The sequence below is a fragment of the Notolabrus celidotus genome, chromosome 2 (genome assembly GCF_009762535.1).
Source record: "Notolabrus celidotus isolate fNotCel1 chromosome 2, fNotCel1.pri, whole genome shotgun sequence".
NCBI classification, from domain to species: Eukaryota; Metazoa; Chordata; class Actinopteri; order Labriformes; family Labridae; genus Notolabrus; species Notolabrus celidotus.
The window spans coordinates 23,825,524-23,842,765 of NC_048273.1; the positions used below are offsets into that span (position 1 = coordinate 23,825,524).

The 17,242-nt window shown below is 39.9% G+C and overlaps 1 protein-coding gene across 2 annotated transcripts in view; it reads right to left on the reverse strand.

The window, feature by feature from the left end:
* pik3r3b (phosphoinositide-3-kinase, regulatory subunit 3b (gamma)) overlaps positions 1-17,242 on the reverse strand; it is a 258,254-nt gene that overhangs the window by 113,451 nt on the left and 127,561 nt on the right. For both annotated transcript variants that reach the window (XM_034703712.1, XM_034703705.1), the window contains 2 exons: positions 11,212-11,404; positions 7,489-7,574 (listed from right to left, as the gene is read on the reverse strand). In XM_034703712.1, the coding sequence (XP_034559603.1) occupies positions 7,489-7,574; positions 11,212-11,404 (279 nt within the window). The remainder of the gene's footprint in view (positions 1-7,488; positions 7,575-11,211; positions 11,405-17,242) is intronic.

Here is a 17,242-nt window from a genome sequence, read left to right on the forward strand (position 1 = left end):
CAGCCCCTGTGCGTTATCGGTTTCGTCATCAATTTCACTTCCTTGTAACTTAAACATAAGTCCTCACTTGATCGGCACTTTTCAACAACAAAACATGCACAGAGAACGGGTGAAAAAAGAGGGGGCAGCAGGCAGGACAAGTGACCATGACAACGTTGTTATTTATAGATACTAGAGTTATTATCTGAGGGGCTCAGTGTTCGCTTGGTCACCTACCTGCAGCGGGTGTGCTTTATGAACCAGCTCTCCCTCCTCCATGCATCTGTCTCATCTTCATTGATGATTTTTACCCTCCGGTGTGCGTTAGTGACAAAGACACAACCGGGGCGTCTGTTTACTATTTGATGTTTGACGTTGTTGCCGCTATTACCGCAAAAAGCTCCCGCCTACAGCTTGATTTAATCCAGTTTGGTGAAACATCAGACAACTTCAGTAAGTTTTGATCAACTCCTAGTCATCAAAGATGCAGATTCATTTCAGAGTGCCATGAGATGACTGTCTGTCCAGTGCCTCTGTCACTGCGAGGTGCATTTAGGGACCGTCGTAAATGTGCAATACAGCCCTTTCATGGCATTTTTCTGTGAATCAAGAGAATCAAAATACAGTCAGTGGCCACATCAAGAATGTTTTCTAAAAAGTACTGTAATTTAGCGTATTTACTTGCCCCAGAGATGTTATTGGGGGAAAAAAGCAAAAAAAAAATCGCAACTTTCACCGCAATTTTTTCAAAAAGCTGTCAAAAGCCCATCATGAGTAAAAATAAAAGTGGGATTACATTGTTTATGTGTGACAAGTTGACGTGTGGTAAATAGACAAATATTAAATAGTACATACACTACCAGTCAAAAGTTTAGAAACACCTTCTCAGTCAAGGGTTTGTATTTATTGTAATTATTTGAAACACTGTAGATTAATACCAAAGACATTAAAACACTAAAAAAAAGTGTTAAACAAACCAAAATATGTTTTAAATTAGATTCTGTAAAGTCCCCCCCTTTTTCCTTCATGACAGCTTTGCACACACTTGGTATTCTTACAATCTGCTTCAAGAAGTGGTCTCCTGGAATGGTTTCTAATTAACATGAGCCTTGTCAAGAGTTCACTTGTAGAATGACTTGCCTTCTTAATGTGTTTAAGACCATCAGTTGTGTTTTTCAGAGGTAGGGTTAGTACACAATGGATAGTCCTATTTGACTACTGCTGTAATCCATGTTATGACAAATCCATATTATTTCATAGTTTTAATGTCTTCAGTATTAATCTACAATGTTGAGAATAATTAAAATAAATAAAAACCATTGCATGAGAAGGTGTGTCCAAACTCTTGACTGGTAGTGTACCTGTAACTCAAAAATTTAAAATATAATATGTCATTTATGTTTTACACCTGTGTGACCACCATGTCTCTCCTGAGTCCCAAGTCCAAAATCAAGTTTTTTCATTAACAGGTTGGCTCCAAATCTTTGGTCTTTCCTGCTGCTCTTCCTACCTTAGCTTTTCATGTATGCACATGAGAGAGAGGGGAGGTGTGCTCTACCCAACTCAGGCTTTGACATTCCACGGAGGCATGTGGAAGGGCAGGGAGCTCCAAGAACAGAGCCGTTCCACCAATTATAACTTATTGCATGCAAATAATTAATTGTTTCACGAAAGTGGTCCTGACTGAAATCCAATAACTATTGTGGAGTCCATTAAACCACATGGAACCAAACAACACACTCTGGAATTGCACAAAGAAGAAGCTGTGCAAGCAGCTGACCAATGGTCTGTGAAGATTCTCCTCAGCTGCATAGGATGCCAAGACCAAGATTTCCTCAAGACCAATGCACCGAATCATAAACAATAGCTATCCATCAGAGATGATTTCCTCGTGATGTAGAGTCTCATGAATATTTAGCATAAGGCTGGTGGAATGGATAACACATGAAGCTAGAAAGGGAACAGATAAATTCTTTGTTTCTTATGTGTGTTTGTGTAATTTGGCCTCTTTTCATGAATTCAGCAGGTTTTAAATTGTTACATTCTGCAAACTGTCGGCCTGATTGTCCAGTTGGACCCTCACCTTCACCAGCCCGCTTTCTTATGAGGTCTTTAGGAGCAGGTTTTACTGTCGAAGCCTATGTTGGCCAAATCAATGGCCTCAGAGAGTGGAGAGAGAGAGGGTATGTGGTGCAAGAGTCAGTGAATGTGTGTGTGTGTGCGAGAGAATTTGTGTGTGTTGTGTGTGACTATGTGTATGTTAGACCCTTGCCAAGCTGCGGGCATGGTTTGCGTGCCTGGGAAAGAAAACAGCTCATAACAAAAGCAGAGGGAGAGAGGGCCAGAATGTGAATGGGCGAGTTTGGGAGTTTACGGTCCTCCCTTCTTTTTTCTTACAGATTTTAGCGTGCTGGCTGACAGATTAGTTTGACCAGACTGAGGCTTTGCGCACACACACACACACACACACACACACACACACACACACACACACACACACACACACACACACACACACACACACACAGTGTCACATTGTGCAGCGATGCTAAGCTGGAGCACTCAGCTGGAGCAGTGGTGGTCGTATATTCTGACTCCATTTGGAGAACATGGCTTGGAGGGCAGCTCTCCTGAGAGGTCATTGGGCATCAGCACACACACACTCGCACACACAGTCACAAACCTCCGTTAAGGGGTTAACATACCGCCAACAGGCACTGCAGTAACCCTTGACCTCCACTAATGCTGTCTGGAGGGGCTGCAAGGGAGGTAATGGGTGAGAAAAATGCTCACACGTGAACCTGACCTCCCTGTTTTAGACCTGCCTCTCTCTGTCACCACCCCTCTCTCTCTCTCTCTCTCTCTCTGTCTGCAATCGTCTAACAAAGGGAGGCTCAGTGAGACGTGCAGTCACCCTGCTCGGCCACTGAAAAAGCAACACGAGCTGAACACACATCAACACACACCTTTAGCAATCTTACATCTGAGCATCTCGATGTCAGGCCTATGCAGTGATGCCAGGTGCTACTAGAGAAATCACACAGAGGTTTTAGGGTTCATATATTTCAGTGATGCAATGATACAACAAATGATCGTGAATTACATCAGAAGTTGAATGCAGAGAAAGTAAATGGTTTAGTTTGTTAATTAGTGCTGTCATGGACTATCAAGGATACTGAATAAAGGCTCAGACGGCTTTCAATACATGCCAACTGTTGGCACTTCTACGAAACTCTAATAAACTTGAGTCTTAAAAGTAAAACTCAAGCCTCTTGCCGGCTGAATAAATAATTCAGATGGTAAAAACACAGAATAAATATGTCTTGGCTGCCTTATTCAGAAGATAAATCTTGGCTTTCCAAAACCAGAACTCTCAAGACTCATGATAAGCCAACATGCAAATAAGACAGACAGGAATCCATGGAGATTAAGCGAAGATGGAGAGCTGTGCAAGTGTGTTACATCAGTGCAATTTCCCACATCATTCCTATGATTACAAAGCAACAAGAGGCTTCTGAGGCTTTATTCAGACACCCAGCACAGAGAAAGAGAGATAGGGTTGTGTAAGAGATGTTACAAAAGACACACTTCAAAGATGGCAAAAAAAAAAAAAAACACCCCCTCTGGTTCTTTTAGTTGCTATGATGTAAGCTTGTCAGCCAACACAAAAATAAAAACACTTATCAGACACAGACGATAATCACACAGATGTATGCACACACTCTCTGTGTTTATCTACTTATTTCTGCAGAGATTTGACACATAACTTTCTAATGTTCAAACAGCATTCATTTATCAGCACAAAAAGAACAGAAATACGTGTTGAGAAATGATGAAAGAGACGAACAAGAAAATGAAGATCAAGCAGAACCAGGACACCCCGAGGAGCAGCCTGGGTGAAATGTCGACCGTGTTAAAAAATTGTAAATCAACCTGAGCTTGTTGACGGACCTTTTGTTTGCTTCCATAAGGCGACATTTTTACATTAGGATTTTAAAGATATTCTGAATCAGGATAAAAATCACAAATCTCCAGTGGCAGTGCAGCCCGACCCCTGATGTATCCATTTTAACCCCCCCCCCCCCGCCCGCCCTGCAGGACAGAGGTTTACTCCATGAATTATTGATTGTCCTCTAGACGTCATCCTGTCCTTTTGTGAGTCACCCACAAAAAATTAAAATCGAACAACTGACACTGAAGTCCCACCCATAGTTGGGTCTGATTTGTGGCTTGATGAGGTGTCAGTGTGTGTGTGGGGTGTGTGTGTTTTTTTCTGTTTGCTACAGTACAACTACTTCCAAGAGACTCACAGTTTTCTCTATTGAAAACTGAAGCAACTGCAAATGGGCTGTCAGATACTCAACAACTAAAGGTGGGCTGTTCCTCAATCCAAAAATGTACAGCACTATAGAAGATTGAAATATCTATATTGCTAAGGTTATGTGTGAAGGTTTCACCTCTTCTGGTATCCTTTCCTAGTTGTTGAAGTATAAATTTATATCCTGACAACCTGACTAGGCTAAAGATCATAAAACAGTACAAACTAAGCACAATTTATTTCACTCAGCTAAACACAGGATCACAGAGTCTTCAGGTAAACAATGTCAAGTTGGTTTGCAGTGTGTGGCTTACAATAGCATAGCAAGCACCCCCAGCCTTCAGTCCTCTTGCAGGTTAACGTCCATATGCTTCTGCTGGTTACTCATTGCTCTGGTGGAGTGGTTATAAGTCAGATTAACCAGACACAGCCTACATATAACTGTATCTCCATTGAATAGAGGTACTAAGGCTATGAGGCTGGACAAAAACATTGCTAAAGCTAGAGACAATTAAAGACAAATAGTTGTAGCATGAAGAGGAAAACCTGGGGTGTATTCAAGATAGCACTTTAAGCAAAGGGAGATAAGTCAACAGAAACTCTGGTTTCCTGTACCAGAAAGAGGGGTCAACCTCTGGCCTGGCTACAATGATAACTGACTATCCACAGAGTGCGTGTTGGGCTGTTCCAAATATTGAACATATTTGAAACTTTCAATTTGAAATCGGTGCGGCCACAACATGTAGCAGAATATAGGAAGTAAAATAACCCTTTACATATCTCACACCATGGAGAATCTGGAAAGCTGAACAAAAACTACAACAAATTGGGACTTTGTGACTTTTGTCAGTAGGGCAGAATCAGCTTGTTCATCTTGTCTTGTGCACCCTGCATATGCTGACAACTTGTGTATAATGATGTTGGAGTTAGTGAGGCCATACATCAGTAATATGGAAAGCATCATCAGTGTAAGTGCAGAGAAGAATGTGGCTTCTAATTTTGGACATTGTTTCGAAGAGGTACCTTTAATGCAAAGAAAAGAAGAGGTCCTAAGATGGTATCTTGTAGGACACCAAAGAAAAAACAAACACAAAAACCCACAAGAGGGATTTCCCACTAAAGGATTGATACATTTCTCCCTCAGTATTCCTGATGATTGTTTACAAGAACAGGACTGGTGTTAAAAATCCAACATAATGCCGTATCTTTCGTGTTATGAACGTGATGGTGTTACAGATTAACCACCCCTTAGGCCCTGACAGATGAATCATATGACAATATTTATCCACAGGGTGTTAAGGGAAGCTGATTTATCCCAGATTATGTTTGTCTCATCAAGTTTTGACCATAAATCAGACTCTAATCTGCCTCTTAGTCCAGTACTTTACCCACATCACCTCTGCATGAACCCTTGCTCCATGTAAGCGAAACACAACACCTCAGCAGCCACTATAATCACTGCAACCACCAATATGTCGACTCTGGCCTTAACACTGCTGACCTTAACGGACCAGTACAACAATACACACACACGAACCCACACGCCCGCACACACATGCTGACCTTCTGACATTTATACACACTCATCCTAGCGCTGACCCACAGGCAGTGACCTCAGCAGACTGGCTTTGCTGTTGCAATCAACCACACACCTGCTGTCTGACCTTTCTTTCGTCCTCTTAGAGCCTGACTGATCTCTCCACAGCAGTCTATTTATGCAGACCACAGACTGGATATGAAGACTAACCACAGCATTAGGTTTCAAAAGTGAAGCCGATCCTAAAGAGCCTTAAACCAGCAGTCTTTCTGATGGCCAGCAAGAAGAGAAATTAAGAGTGGCAAACATACTTTTGAAAGCGTATCCAGCTTGGAAAAAGGAACTGCTTTTAACTCCAATCATTACTTAAGTGAAATGAGTTTATGTACTCAACTGCTTGTCTGGAGTCTTCTTCCAAATCACATGATGTTCATTTTGTACAAAAAATTTGAGTAAAATATACGACAAAGGAGTGTTCAATGTTAACCAGGATAAGGCCAGGAAACCCAACTACCGCCCATGTTAAAATGTCAATTTTTACAGCAAGATTAAATACATTTACAGCTTGGTACAAAAAAAGCTTTGGTCTGCATACCTTATTTCTTTATTCATTCACATTGTACAGGAGATACATTTCACAATTCTTTATTTTCAATTTCACCTCTTTTTAGGTTTCTAGATTAGTTTGAAGTGAGTTGGAGCACAACCAATATAGCAGGCTTTGGATGACATCTCTGAGAGTCCATGTTTAATACGGGCTTTGATAAAGATGTAACAATGCATTAAAGTATTGTCACTTCTGTTTCTAGTAAAACAATAAAAACCTTCCTTAAAGCTTTAAAACAGGGCTCACAAACCAAAAAGTGGCATTTCTTAAAGCCTTTCCTGCAAAAATACATCCCAGCCTCAAATAGACGTCTTGTTTGTTTTCCTTTCTCTTTGGAAGCTGTAGCCTCTTAGCTAAAAACAGATTCTCTAGAGCACAATAACCGGGGCCAAAACGTTTCACTGGAAGGCTGGACGTTGTTTTTCAATGCTTTCGCAGAAAAGATACCAAGGTTTGATAATTGTATACTACACAATCCATCTGCACCAAACCAGACCCGCCACGCTCTCATTCATACCCTTGCTCTCAACCGAAACAGTCCAGCGAAGCAGGAATGTAAGAAAAAAACCCATAATGAAACCGCTGTGTTTTGTTACCATAAACTGTGTACATTCAGACTGTAAACTGAACCAACAGAGAGCGAAACTAAAGCAGTTATTTCATGCTTCATGCCCAATTTATCACGGCAGCTTGGGCAGAATGTTTTTCTTGTCCACATTTTTCAGAAACCAAACGTGTGTTTTCCCCTGCAGTTTGTGGTATAGCTGGGGAGAGCGAGGGAGAGTCGTGTTTCCACTCAGAGATATGTGTGGTGATAAATTTGAGAAACAAACTTCATGCACTCAAGTAGTGAAAATTCAAAATGACCTGCATGTGTGAGGGTTGAGAGACAGAGCGGATAAGCTCTGGGAAGATTATTCAGTGGCACACAAGACTCCAGACCAAGCTGAGCCATTATGCTCGACATCATTCAGCTGAATACCAACACAAATTCACAAGCCAATATAAAGAGTTGCAGAATCTATGTATATTCAGAGGGAAACCTACCTGGTGCAGCCTGCATCTCCATGAGACCTCCCGTTGTGATAAGAGCCTCCAAGATCCTGACATGATGCTCCGGGTTTACATCCGCACTGTCGACAAAATAACAGACATTAACAGAAGTTGTGGTGAGATCCAGTCAATCTTAAAACTTTCCTGCCCCTTCAACTTATGATGCACTTTGTCCTGTTCCACTGAAACAAAACCTAATCAAATGGCCGAATGGATTAGTAAGATAAACACAGAAAGCTTCATAGTGTGAAAAATACATACCAGTGAGCAAAAAGAGTATGAAGCAGCTTTGTTACCCAAACAAAGCTTGCCCTGGCAATGCACCAGTCTTACGATATAAACTTCAATCAGCCATGCATTATTGTATCTGCTCACCTTAACTTCTAACAGAAATTTTACTAGGAGGCAGGCAGGAAAATGGTCCAGATAGGGTGTTTGTCAACAGGGTAAGTGTTGGCTGTTCAACTGATACATCGGTGCAACCCTGGTACCAACAACTGTCCATAACTGAGACTGATCAAATACTTCCTCTGAAGTAAATAAAAAGTAAGATGTAGCGTTTCAAAAGGTGTGAATTTCACTGACGGACAAACTCTCTTTTATCTTAAAGGTGTAGTGTTTAAAATTTAGCAGCATTCAACAGAACTGATTTGGGAGAAATGGAGTATTCTTGTATTTAGTGATCGGCTGCGCAAAATGTACCAGTTGGAAGACGAAGAAGAAAGTGGTTGTTGTGTCCAAAATAATTTGTACTAATAGATATTATTGATGGTAAAAAGGTTAATGATTGGAGGATCCTACTTATAATGCATCACATGAGCTTCTTGTCCTCGAAGGCCACCATCACTTCACCAATGAGAGGTCAGCAAGGGAGCGTTCCAATCTAGAATCGGATATTGCTAAATACTCCGATTTCTACACACTGTACCTTGAAAAAAAAGCCTGCAACATATGCAATTCTCTTGAATCTTACCTTACTAGCTTTCCATTAAATGGTGTATGGACAAGATCTGTGCATTTAAAGTAGTTTTCATACTTTTTGGTAACCTAAGGATACAGATTGTTAAGCATATTTTGCCGATTTGGCTATAATTTCTACACAAATATGAAATTGAATTACATGTTTTCTGTATTTTTTAGTATTTGTTCTGCAGAATATCATTAAATCAGGTATAGTTTTGGATGTTTATCATCATGGCATCACAGGAACTTCCGGCCTGTTGGTGGAAAATCTATGAATATGAATAGTTTTCATTTTTATGCATTTTGACAATTAAATGGGAATATAACTATCAGTAAATGTGTTTTGTGGCATGCTGTAAGTGTGCAATTGTTATTTCTTTACATTTCCATAGACACCATTGAACAATATGTTTACAGTAAGGCTCAGTAAACAGTCCTTTCAGCAGGATTAACTCATTGTTTTTATTCAAACAAATCTTTTCATGAGATTTGTTGACAATAAGAAGCTCAAACACTGGAATGTGTGTGTCAGTGTAAATACTTGCAGAGAACCATCTAGGCTTAATCAACATTTCCCTTCAGATAAAATAAGCCAACATGAGATCTGGTTTTAATAATATGGCATGCTATGATACACCACCCATCTCTTTATCCGCCCATCGAACACGTCAGAGATGAACGGCTTGACCAGGCTGTGCAAACAATCACAGTTTCTGACTCACAGACTGCCTCCCCAAATACACTACATCTCCACCGCACACAACTCCAAAAGAAGAAATTCCTCTGTAATTTCTGGAAAAAGAGACGCAGCGTGCAGAGAAACAAAACATGAACAACAGCCTTGTTTCTGCGTTTCTCTATGTTCAAACACAGTCTCAAACGGGAGGATGTGGTTTCAGAGCTGAGCTGAACATCATGCTTTGATGTAACCAGAACAGATCTTCTGTTTCAAAAAGTGCAGATCCTTATGGTCAAACAGGAGCATCCTGATCAATGGATTGGAGTTTTCTAACGGATATAAGTGATACAAGTGAGTGCCACGTTCAATGTCATAAAGTTTGTTTGGTTTCAGATCGTCTGATTCATGAACAGGGAATGAGACGGGAATACCCTCTCCACCCGAATGTTGTTGGACTTTTGCAGAAGAGGTGGTGGAAACAATCAATGTTTGTAGGCCAAAAACGGAATATGAAATGCCTTGGAGGGTAAATCACATTTCACAGCCATGTGGGAATTCCCTCTCGTAATTCCAACATTCAAGATTGTCATGCTGAGAACTCAGAATTTATAGATTTATTTATGGGACAAAATACAGTTCTTTCTTTTATAAAAAAACTTGATAGATTTGACATAGAGTGGGATAGACCTCCAATGTTTGTAAAAAGGTCTCAAGATAAGTTGAGTTTGTTGTGATTTGGCGCTACACAAATAAAGATTGATTGATTGATTGATAGATTAATTTCCTTATCCCCTCCTCAACTGCTGTATTTCTTGTACCACTAATTCAACAAGAGAGGGAATTCCACAAATTGTTAAATTTGACCCAAATTATATTACTTTATTTTCTTTTTTTCTCTTTTATTTTATTGTTTTCCATTTCATATTTCTTTTGTTATTCTATTCTATTTTGTTTTATTCCATTCTATTCTATTCTATTTTACTTTTCTTTATTTTTGTTTGCATTTTAGGCCCTTAATCACTAAATGATTTAGAGAGCTCCAGTGGATTGCTTCACATAGCAGCCGCGAAAAAGGCGGTCATGGCTGTAACATGCTACCATGTATAACCTCGATTGTAAGACTGTTTTTTCCTTGAAATACATCTGGAAAAAGTTGTATCATCTTATATTCTTCATTAAACATTCAGAAAACTGTCAAAATTGGGCACAATTCATTTAACTCAGCTAAATGAGAGATCACAGAGTCTGCAGGTAAATAATGTCAAATTGGTTTGCAGAGTGTGGCTAAGGTTAGCAGAGCTAGCACCACCAGCATTCAGTCGTCCTTGCAGGTTAACGTCATCGTACCTGATCTGGTTACTCACTGCACTGGTGGAGAGGTTATGTTCTGAAACACACTCAGTATTAATCTGATGAACATTCACCAGCATGAAACTGTTCAATTTCAAACTCTGGAACAGTTTGGGGAACCTCTGTGTGCTGATGTCTTCCTGATTGCAATGACTGAGGCATAAAAGCAACACTGAAATGATTCACGCTGGCAGTGCTAACATAAACCTATTTCATAATTACACTCTGCAGGAGACTCCTGTGTTTCTCTGATGACTAATGTGGAAATTTACAGAGTGTGGAAAACACTTCACACAAACGGGAATACATCTTCTGTCTCTAAAGGTTTTCTCTATTTTTCCTGCTTACTGCTTGAGGGGAGCATCATCACCTGCCTGTTCCTCAGAGACGGAGAGTGTGACTAACAACCGAACAAATTAAACCCGACTGGAATTTAAATAGATAAAGACACAAATGAAGACACCATTAGGTGAGCAGTGATACACATCATAAAGTCCTGATGTAAGAAAATAATGTATGGAGTAGAGGTGAAGATGCTGAGAGGTAAACTGGATTAAATAGTATTCTTTATATTACCATCTGGAATGTTTTATGGCTCCTATACCAAAGTTAAAGGCTGTGTTTAAATCTTCCTCAGTGTTTCATGATTAGATTTTGTCACCACTTACAGCTGTTAATGGAAAGATCTGTTAATGTCTGAATTTTGAAGGGTGGTGGTTGTGTACCTTAGAGCAGAGTGTTGGAAGATGGCCTCGGTGAAGGCCTGTCCCAGCAGCCGAGGAGAAGTCTGGCTGTGCTGGCTGACCCTGGCCAGGTGTCTGCTGAGGTGGACCAGGAGCTGGTGGTTGGCCTGAGGGATGCTAGGAGACTCCAGGATCTGCTTTAGCCTCTCTCCACACTCATCAACACTCTGACTCTCTAGAGGACAAAAACAAACAGAACACCAGGTTCATTTAGATCATCAAACCAAGTGAATATTTTACTTATTATCCAAAGTTTCTTCCTTTGTGTGCCCAGAAATTACTGTTCCCACTTCATCAAAACTAGAAGTCCCGCTTAACCCCCCTCCCCACCCCACCCCACCCCAGCAACACTGGTGGCCGTCACAGTTTTTAATCTAAGGGAAAATGTAGTCTGCCATGGAAACCTCTTGATACCGTCTTGTGCATAGCTGACAGCAATGTGCTTTGTTCACATGACTTTCCAGAAGTTTAAAGTAGAGAGATGCAGTGTGGAGAGCGAACATGCTGTGATGAGACACCTGACTCTTGTAAGCTGTTTGGACACACTGTTTAGGAGCAGCTGTTTTTACAGGTCTTTTTACCTTTATCTTGATTTTATCTTGATAGGACAACTTGGGACATGAAATGTGGGGAGAAAGAGGGGGAATGACATGCACAAAATCATGTCAGGACCAGGGGACAATCCTATGGCCAGTGCAACGAGGACTACAACCTCCTACATGGGATCCCGGCTCCACCAACTGATCCAAAACCGGCACCTTTCAGTCTTACATTTCTGATCAAAGCTTTACCTGTGGTTAACCTCAGGTTTCAGCTTCTTTAAAGGTGTGTTTATCCATTTTTAACAGAGCTAAGCCGAGTGTTGCCCCCGGTTTTATCGATAAATAAAGTTTAATTCAGCAGTTTTGCAGAAGTCAGGATAACTTCTCCACAATTATGTGACTAGGATTCACAAAAGAGAGATAAAGGAGCATGCATCTGTGTGTCTGAGAGCCTGCTGAAAGTAGATCAGACAGGATGGATGCTGCATGCATAAACATGTATCACATTAAAGAATGTTTCACCATTTCACTCGAACACACTGAACACAGAGCAGACGTTCCTGCTGTGCCGCCCGATGTGCAGCACCTCCATCAGTATCCATCCGAGCATGTAGCCAAACTGCACGCCGGCTTTGAGGAGATGTTCGGCCTTGGCAGGACATCAGTGATTTGAATTCAGAGCCAGCCGAGCAGCCAGCTGCCAGCCAGCTAGCCTGACAGACGCGGTGGGGAAAATCACAGGGGCTTCATATACGGATGCTTGTAAAAATGACACAGTGGGAGGCGGCGCAGGGGATAATATGAATCCTTTCTTGTATGAGCCAGGGTTCAGACAATGGGCTGTGTTTGGAGAGAAGCAGACGTATTGACGAACTCGCTCACCACAGGACTTTTACCACTGCAAACAGGCTGCAAACAAGAAAACAGCTGTGCCTGGGCCTGCTATGTGCAGGGTATACAAGGGAGGGGGTCACTCAGTGGGAGAGCTGGACGCAGACATATAGAGTCCATTTATCTCTGTCTGAATCTGCCCTTTCAGAAATTCCACATGTACATTTATTTCCTTAGATCTGATGTTTTTGTAGCTCTAGTCAAAGTTTAATATCAGAAGAGTGAGTCAGAGGTCAACTCATTAAGATTGAGTGGGATATTGAAAGTTTCCTCACCAAAATCTGTGATCATCTGCAATATTTGATCAGATTTCAAAGGTCTTCTTTCTTTCTTCCAAGGCTGTAATGGATATATGTGTTAGAGCTGAATAACTGAAGTTTATCCTGGCTGTGTGAAATACATGATATTCTATATAATTATAATCACAAACAAACACAAAGCATACACCCACACCCTAATCAGAAACATTGGACTTTGGGGGTAGGTTAAAAATGGAAAAGTCTTTCCTATGCGTTAAAAAAAAAAACAGTGGCTAGATGAAAACTTTGGGACAATTATACCAGATCTGTAATAACGACTGAAAACACTAGACTGTACATGCCAGGCCGGTTGTTGGCGATTTAGCTTTGTAATGAGCCACAACTGAAGAACACCATGCGCCAGTGAGCAAAGGTGTCCCTCTTAGTACAAACAAACAAGATGATGGTAAATGCAACAAATGTACACTTTTCTGAAGAAGCATTAACTCAGTAGCTCTGTAAAGCACCATTGTTGTTACTGTCCTTATACTCGTGTACAGACATTTGGTAACACCGTGACAGAAGAGCTGGAGTTTTTCGAAGAGTCCACTCTGGAGGCAGGTATCAGAAGTTTGCGTTTTTAACTGCCCAGAATGGTGTAAAGTGAGGGGGGGCACCACTGTGCATAACCTTGCTCAATCAATGAAATATGAAATTTCAAATAGTAACTTGTGGCCTCGAAAAAATAATCTATTCCCACAAGTTATTTATTCTAAACACGAGTTATAATTTAGTGGCCACAAGTTTTTTTTTTCCTTCTACAATGTCACCAGAGGTATTCCGTTCTCAAAAGTCTATACTCTTTAAACATAATTGAGCTTTAATGTAGGAACAGACAGTGAATGCCGCTTAGGCATGATTAGATGACATTAATGATGCTGTGCGTCAATATTTTTTTCACACATATGGATCTCTAACTGTGATAAAAAGAGAAATAACAGTAAGGTGAGTCTTACATTTAAAGAAATACAAAGAATGGGTCTGTATTTTTTAGCAGAATTTTTGATGAAGATGCACAAAACGTTGTGATCCTAAATGATGTTGAATATAGAAACGATTAAGAACAGTCCAAGTCCAGTACATTTACGATGAACAGATCAACCCCAAACCATGCAATAGGTAGTACAGCTTTAATGTGTTAGACACACTGAGGATGATCAGAAAATAAAAACGTATATAACCTCTTAAACCTCTCCTTTAAACCTAAAGCATCCTATTTCTTCTCTTCCTTGTTTTAAAAAGACTGCAGCTCGTGTAGCAAAATAAGGGAAAAAGGTCAAAATCTAAAAAAGGAAGAAATGGTCTTTATGAGGTGGAGGGAATAAAAAATTAGAACCAGCTTGTTGTGGATTGAAAGCCTTTCCTGCCGTCTCGAGCTTATGAGCAGTGTCACACCCATGCAAGCAAGCAAGCAAGATACTGTTGAGTGATTTGTGTGATGCAGAGCTACATGTGTACATGTCACATGTATCCAGGTGTTTGAATGCTGATATGTATTGATTTACCGTGTGAGCTATCGGTGTATTTGGCCCTCTGTGCGGGAACTAAAGTGTTCAAATCGATCCCAATAACACAGAGTGCCATCAGAGAGCTGCAGAACTGACAGACAGACTTACTGTGTATCTGACTGATGACTGAGTGAACTGAGAGAAGCAGAGAAAGATGGGGGGAGCTCTTTAAGGGCTCCATATTCCTTTTGACACCAGATCTATTTCTGCTCTCTGACTTTCACTACATCTCATATGACTAAAATCTAGCCATATAGATTAACTTATCTCAACACTTAGACTTACAATTAATTCGATTTAGACATATAGTATCTGTCCAGGTGACTGGACAGAGTCAATCAATAATTGGGAGCACATAGTCACAAAGCATCTGTTCAACAAATTTACCTTTTTGGCAGAGGTGTCAAAAGTATTGACATTCATTACTCAGGTAAAAATATATATACTAGAGTTTTAAAAGACTTCTGTAGAAGTTTAAGTATCAACTCAAGCTTTTTACTCAAGTAAAAGTGTAAAAGTACTGGTTTCAAAACTACTTAAAGCATAAAAGTAAAAGTAATGTAAGGGGAAAAAATGCCATTAAGGACAAAAGCTTAGGCTGCGCCACAGAGGCCTAGTGCACTACCCCACCTCCCACCAAAAAAAACATTTTTCTGAAGGCCATAATGACTATAATATTATATTAATATGTTAATGTTGAAATATTTGGGTTGCACCTGTTTCATCCTCATTTATGGCCATTGTAAATGAACACATTTTTGTACAATGCAGATACATTAAAGAACCATATATGTGTAGGCTACTACTGAGCATTAACGTATTTCGTGGAGCAGAACATTATGGTAAACTCGTAAAGAAACCTTGAACCACATTTCTGTAAAAATCAGTCTGCTCACGTTGGTGGTTTTCCCTAAAGTGATGACTTTAAACTACTCTAAAATGCTTAAATTTCCTGTGAGGAGTTTTCTCTGGTTATGAAACATACTGAAATTAATGTGTGTCCCTCTGTATAACCTATACAATGAAAAAAAACAAAAGCATTAAAATTATATACATTTTTAGAATTGTTTTTACATCTGATACCTCTGCAGTCAGGTCGGCATTAGATATCAGCATGCTAAAAGAACATAATTTTAAAAAAAGTCATATTTTCGAAGATCCTTGATCAGTGATAAGTTTGACATAACACAGGTATATGTAAAAAACAGCAAATAGAAAAAAGGTTGAGCTTTAGCTACACATGCACCAAAATCAACACATACTCCAACGTCGCCACAGCAGCTTTAAGTTCTTAGGCAAAGTAACTTAGGCTGCTAAAGTAAAGGTAATGTAAGTCAGTGTGCCATGATAATTGTTACAAAATATTGACAATGTGTCTTAAATAAAAAAATACAAAAATTGCTGCAAAACTCTTCAACAGTCCAAAATATGAAAAAAATAAAAAGACTACTAGCTCTTTCTTGGAATTTTGCTTTCTGTGATGTCATGTTTTGAGTATCTTGATTGTTCCATTTTTCTACATTGGGCACTGTCAAAGTAATTAAGTCTGTAAGTTATACTGGAACTATTTTGTTTTTTTAAATGTTTGATCAGCTCAAACAGAGTCTTGAAACAATGACCTCCTGCATCCCAAAAGCCACCCCTTCTGCATTTTACATCATATACAATCATATATTTGGTCATCAATGAACATCCATCCATTCATTCCATTATCTTTACTGCTTATCCCATTCAGGGTCGCCGCTGGAGCCTATCTGAGCTGTCATTGGGCGAGAGGCAGGGTACGCCTTGGACATCACAGGGCTAACATGCTAACATGTAGAGACAAACAATCATTCATGCACACACTCACACCTAGGGGCAATTTAGAGTCACCAATTAACCTAACAAGCATGTTTTTGGACTATGTGGGAGGAAGCCAGAGAGAACCCACTCATGCATGGGAAGAACATACAAACTCCACACAGGAAGGTTCCTGGGTTCAAACCAGGCAACCACTGTGCAGTCCATCAATGAACGCGCAAAATGATTATGACATAGATTGAGACTCTGATGTCAGTTGCAAAAACAACAAAGGTCAGGTATTGAAGTATTTAAAGGAGCAGTTTTGACAGAACTGTAAAATGTCATTTTCAATGACTATTATGCATGCCTGGACCTTGTTGTGTCATTTTTTTGAAGTTTCAAGGCCGGTAAGGTGACAAAATTACACTATGATAAAGTTGCATGAGCATTTTTAAATTGTTAAAAGCATATAGAAATCCTGTGTCATATTTCATAAACTCAAGCTATTCCATTTAAATTAAACCTTACCAATGACTAAGAGACTCAGAAGGAAAAACACCAAAAGACTACAGCTGAAACATTAATAAATTAAAGGTTAGTTTCATGTGCTGGGTTGTAAAATAGAAGTGTATGTGCTCTAACCGTATATCACTGTGTGTGCCTTCCTGTCCATTTTGGGGGCTGGTGTCTGCAGGTCAAAGGTCAGACTGACAGTGCAGAGAGGTGAAGAGGTGAAGTGGGAGGAGTCAAGTAGCTTTGTTTAATAACCATTAGTGTGTGTTTCTGTGTGCACTGTTCTGTGTGTGTGAATGGTGTTTCAATACCTTTTTGATTTTCTTTAAAGTGTTTTTTTTGTCTTATAGTGTTTTATGTTCTGTGTCTTACAACTTATTTTATTTGACTGTGAAGCAATTTGGTTAACTTTGTTTTAAAAAAAAAATGCTCTACACATGATTTGATAGGGGTCCTCTTAATGTGTAAATATGCA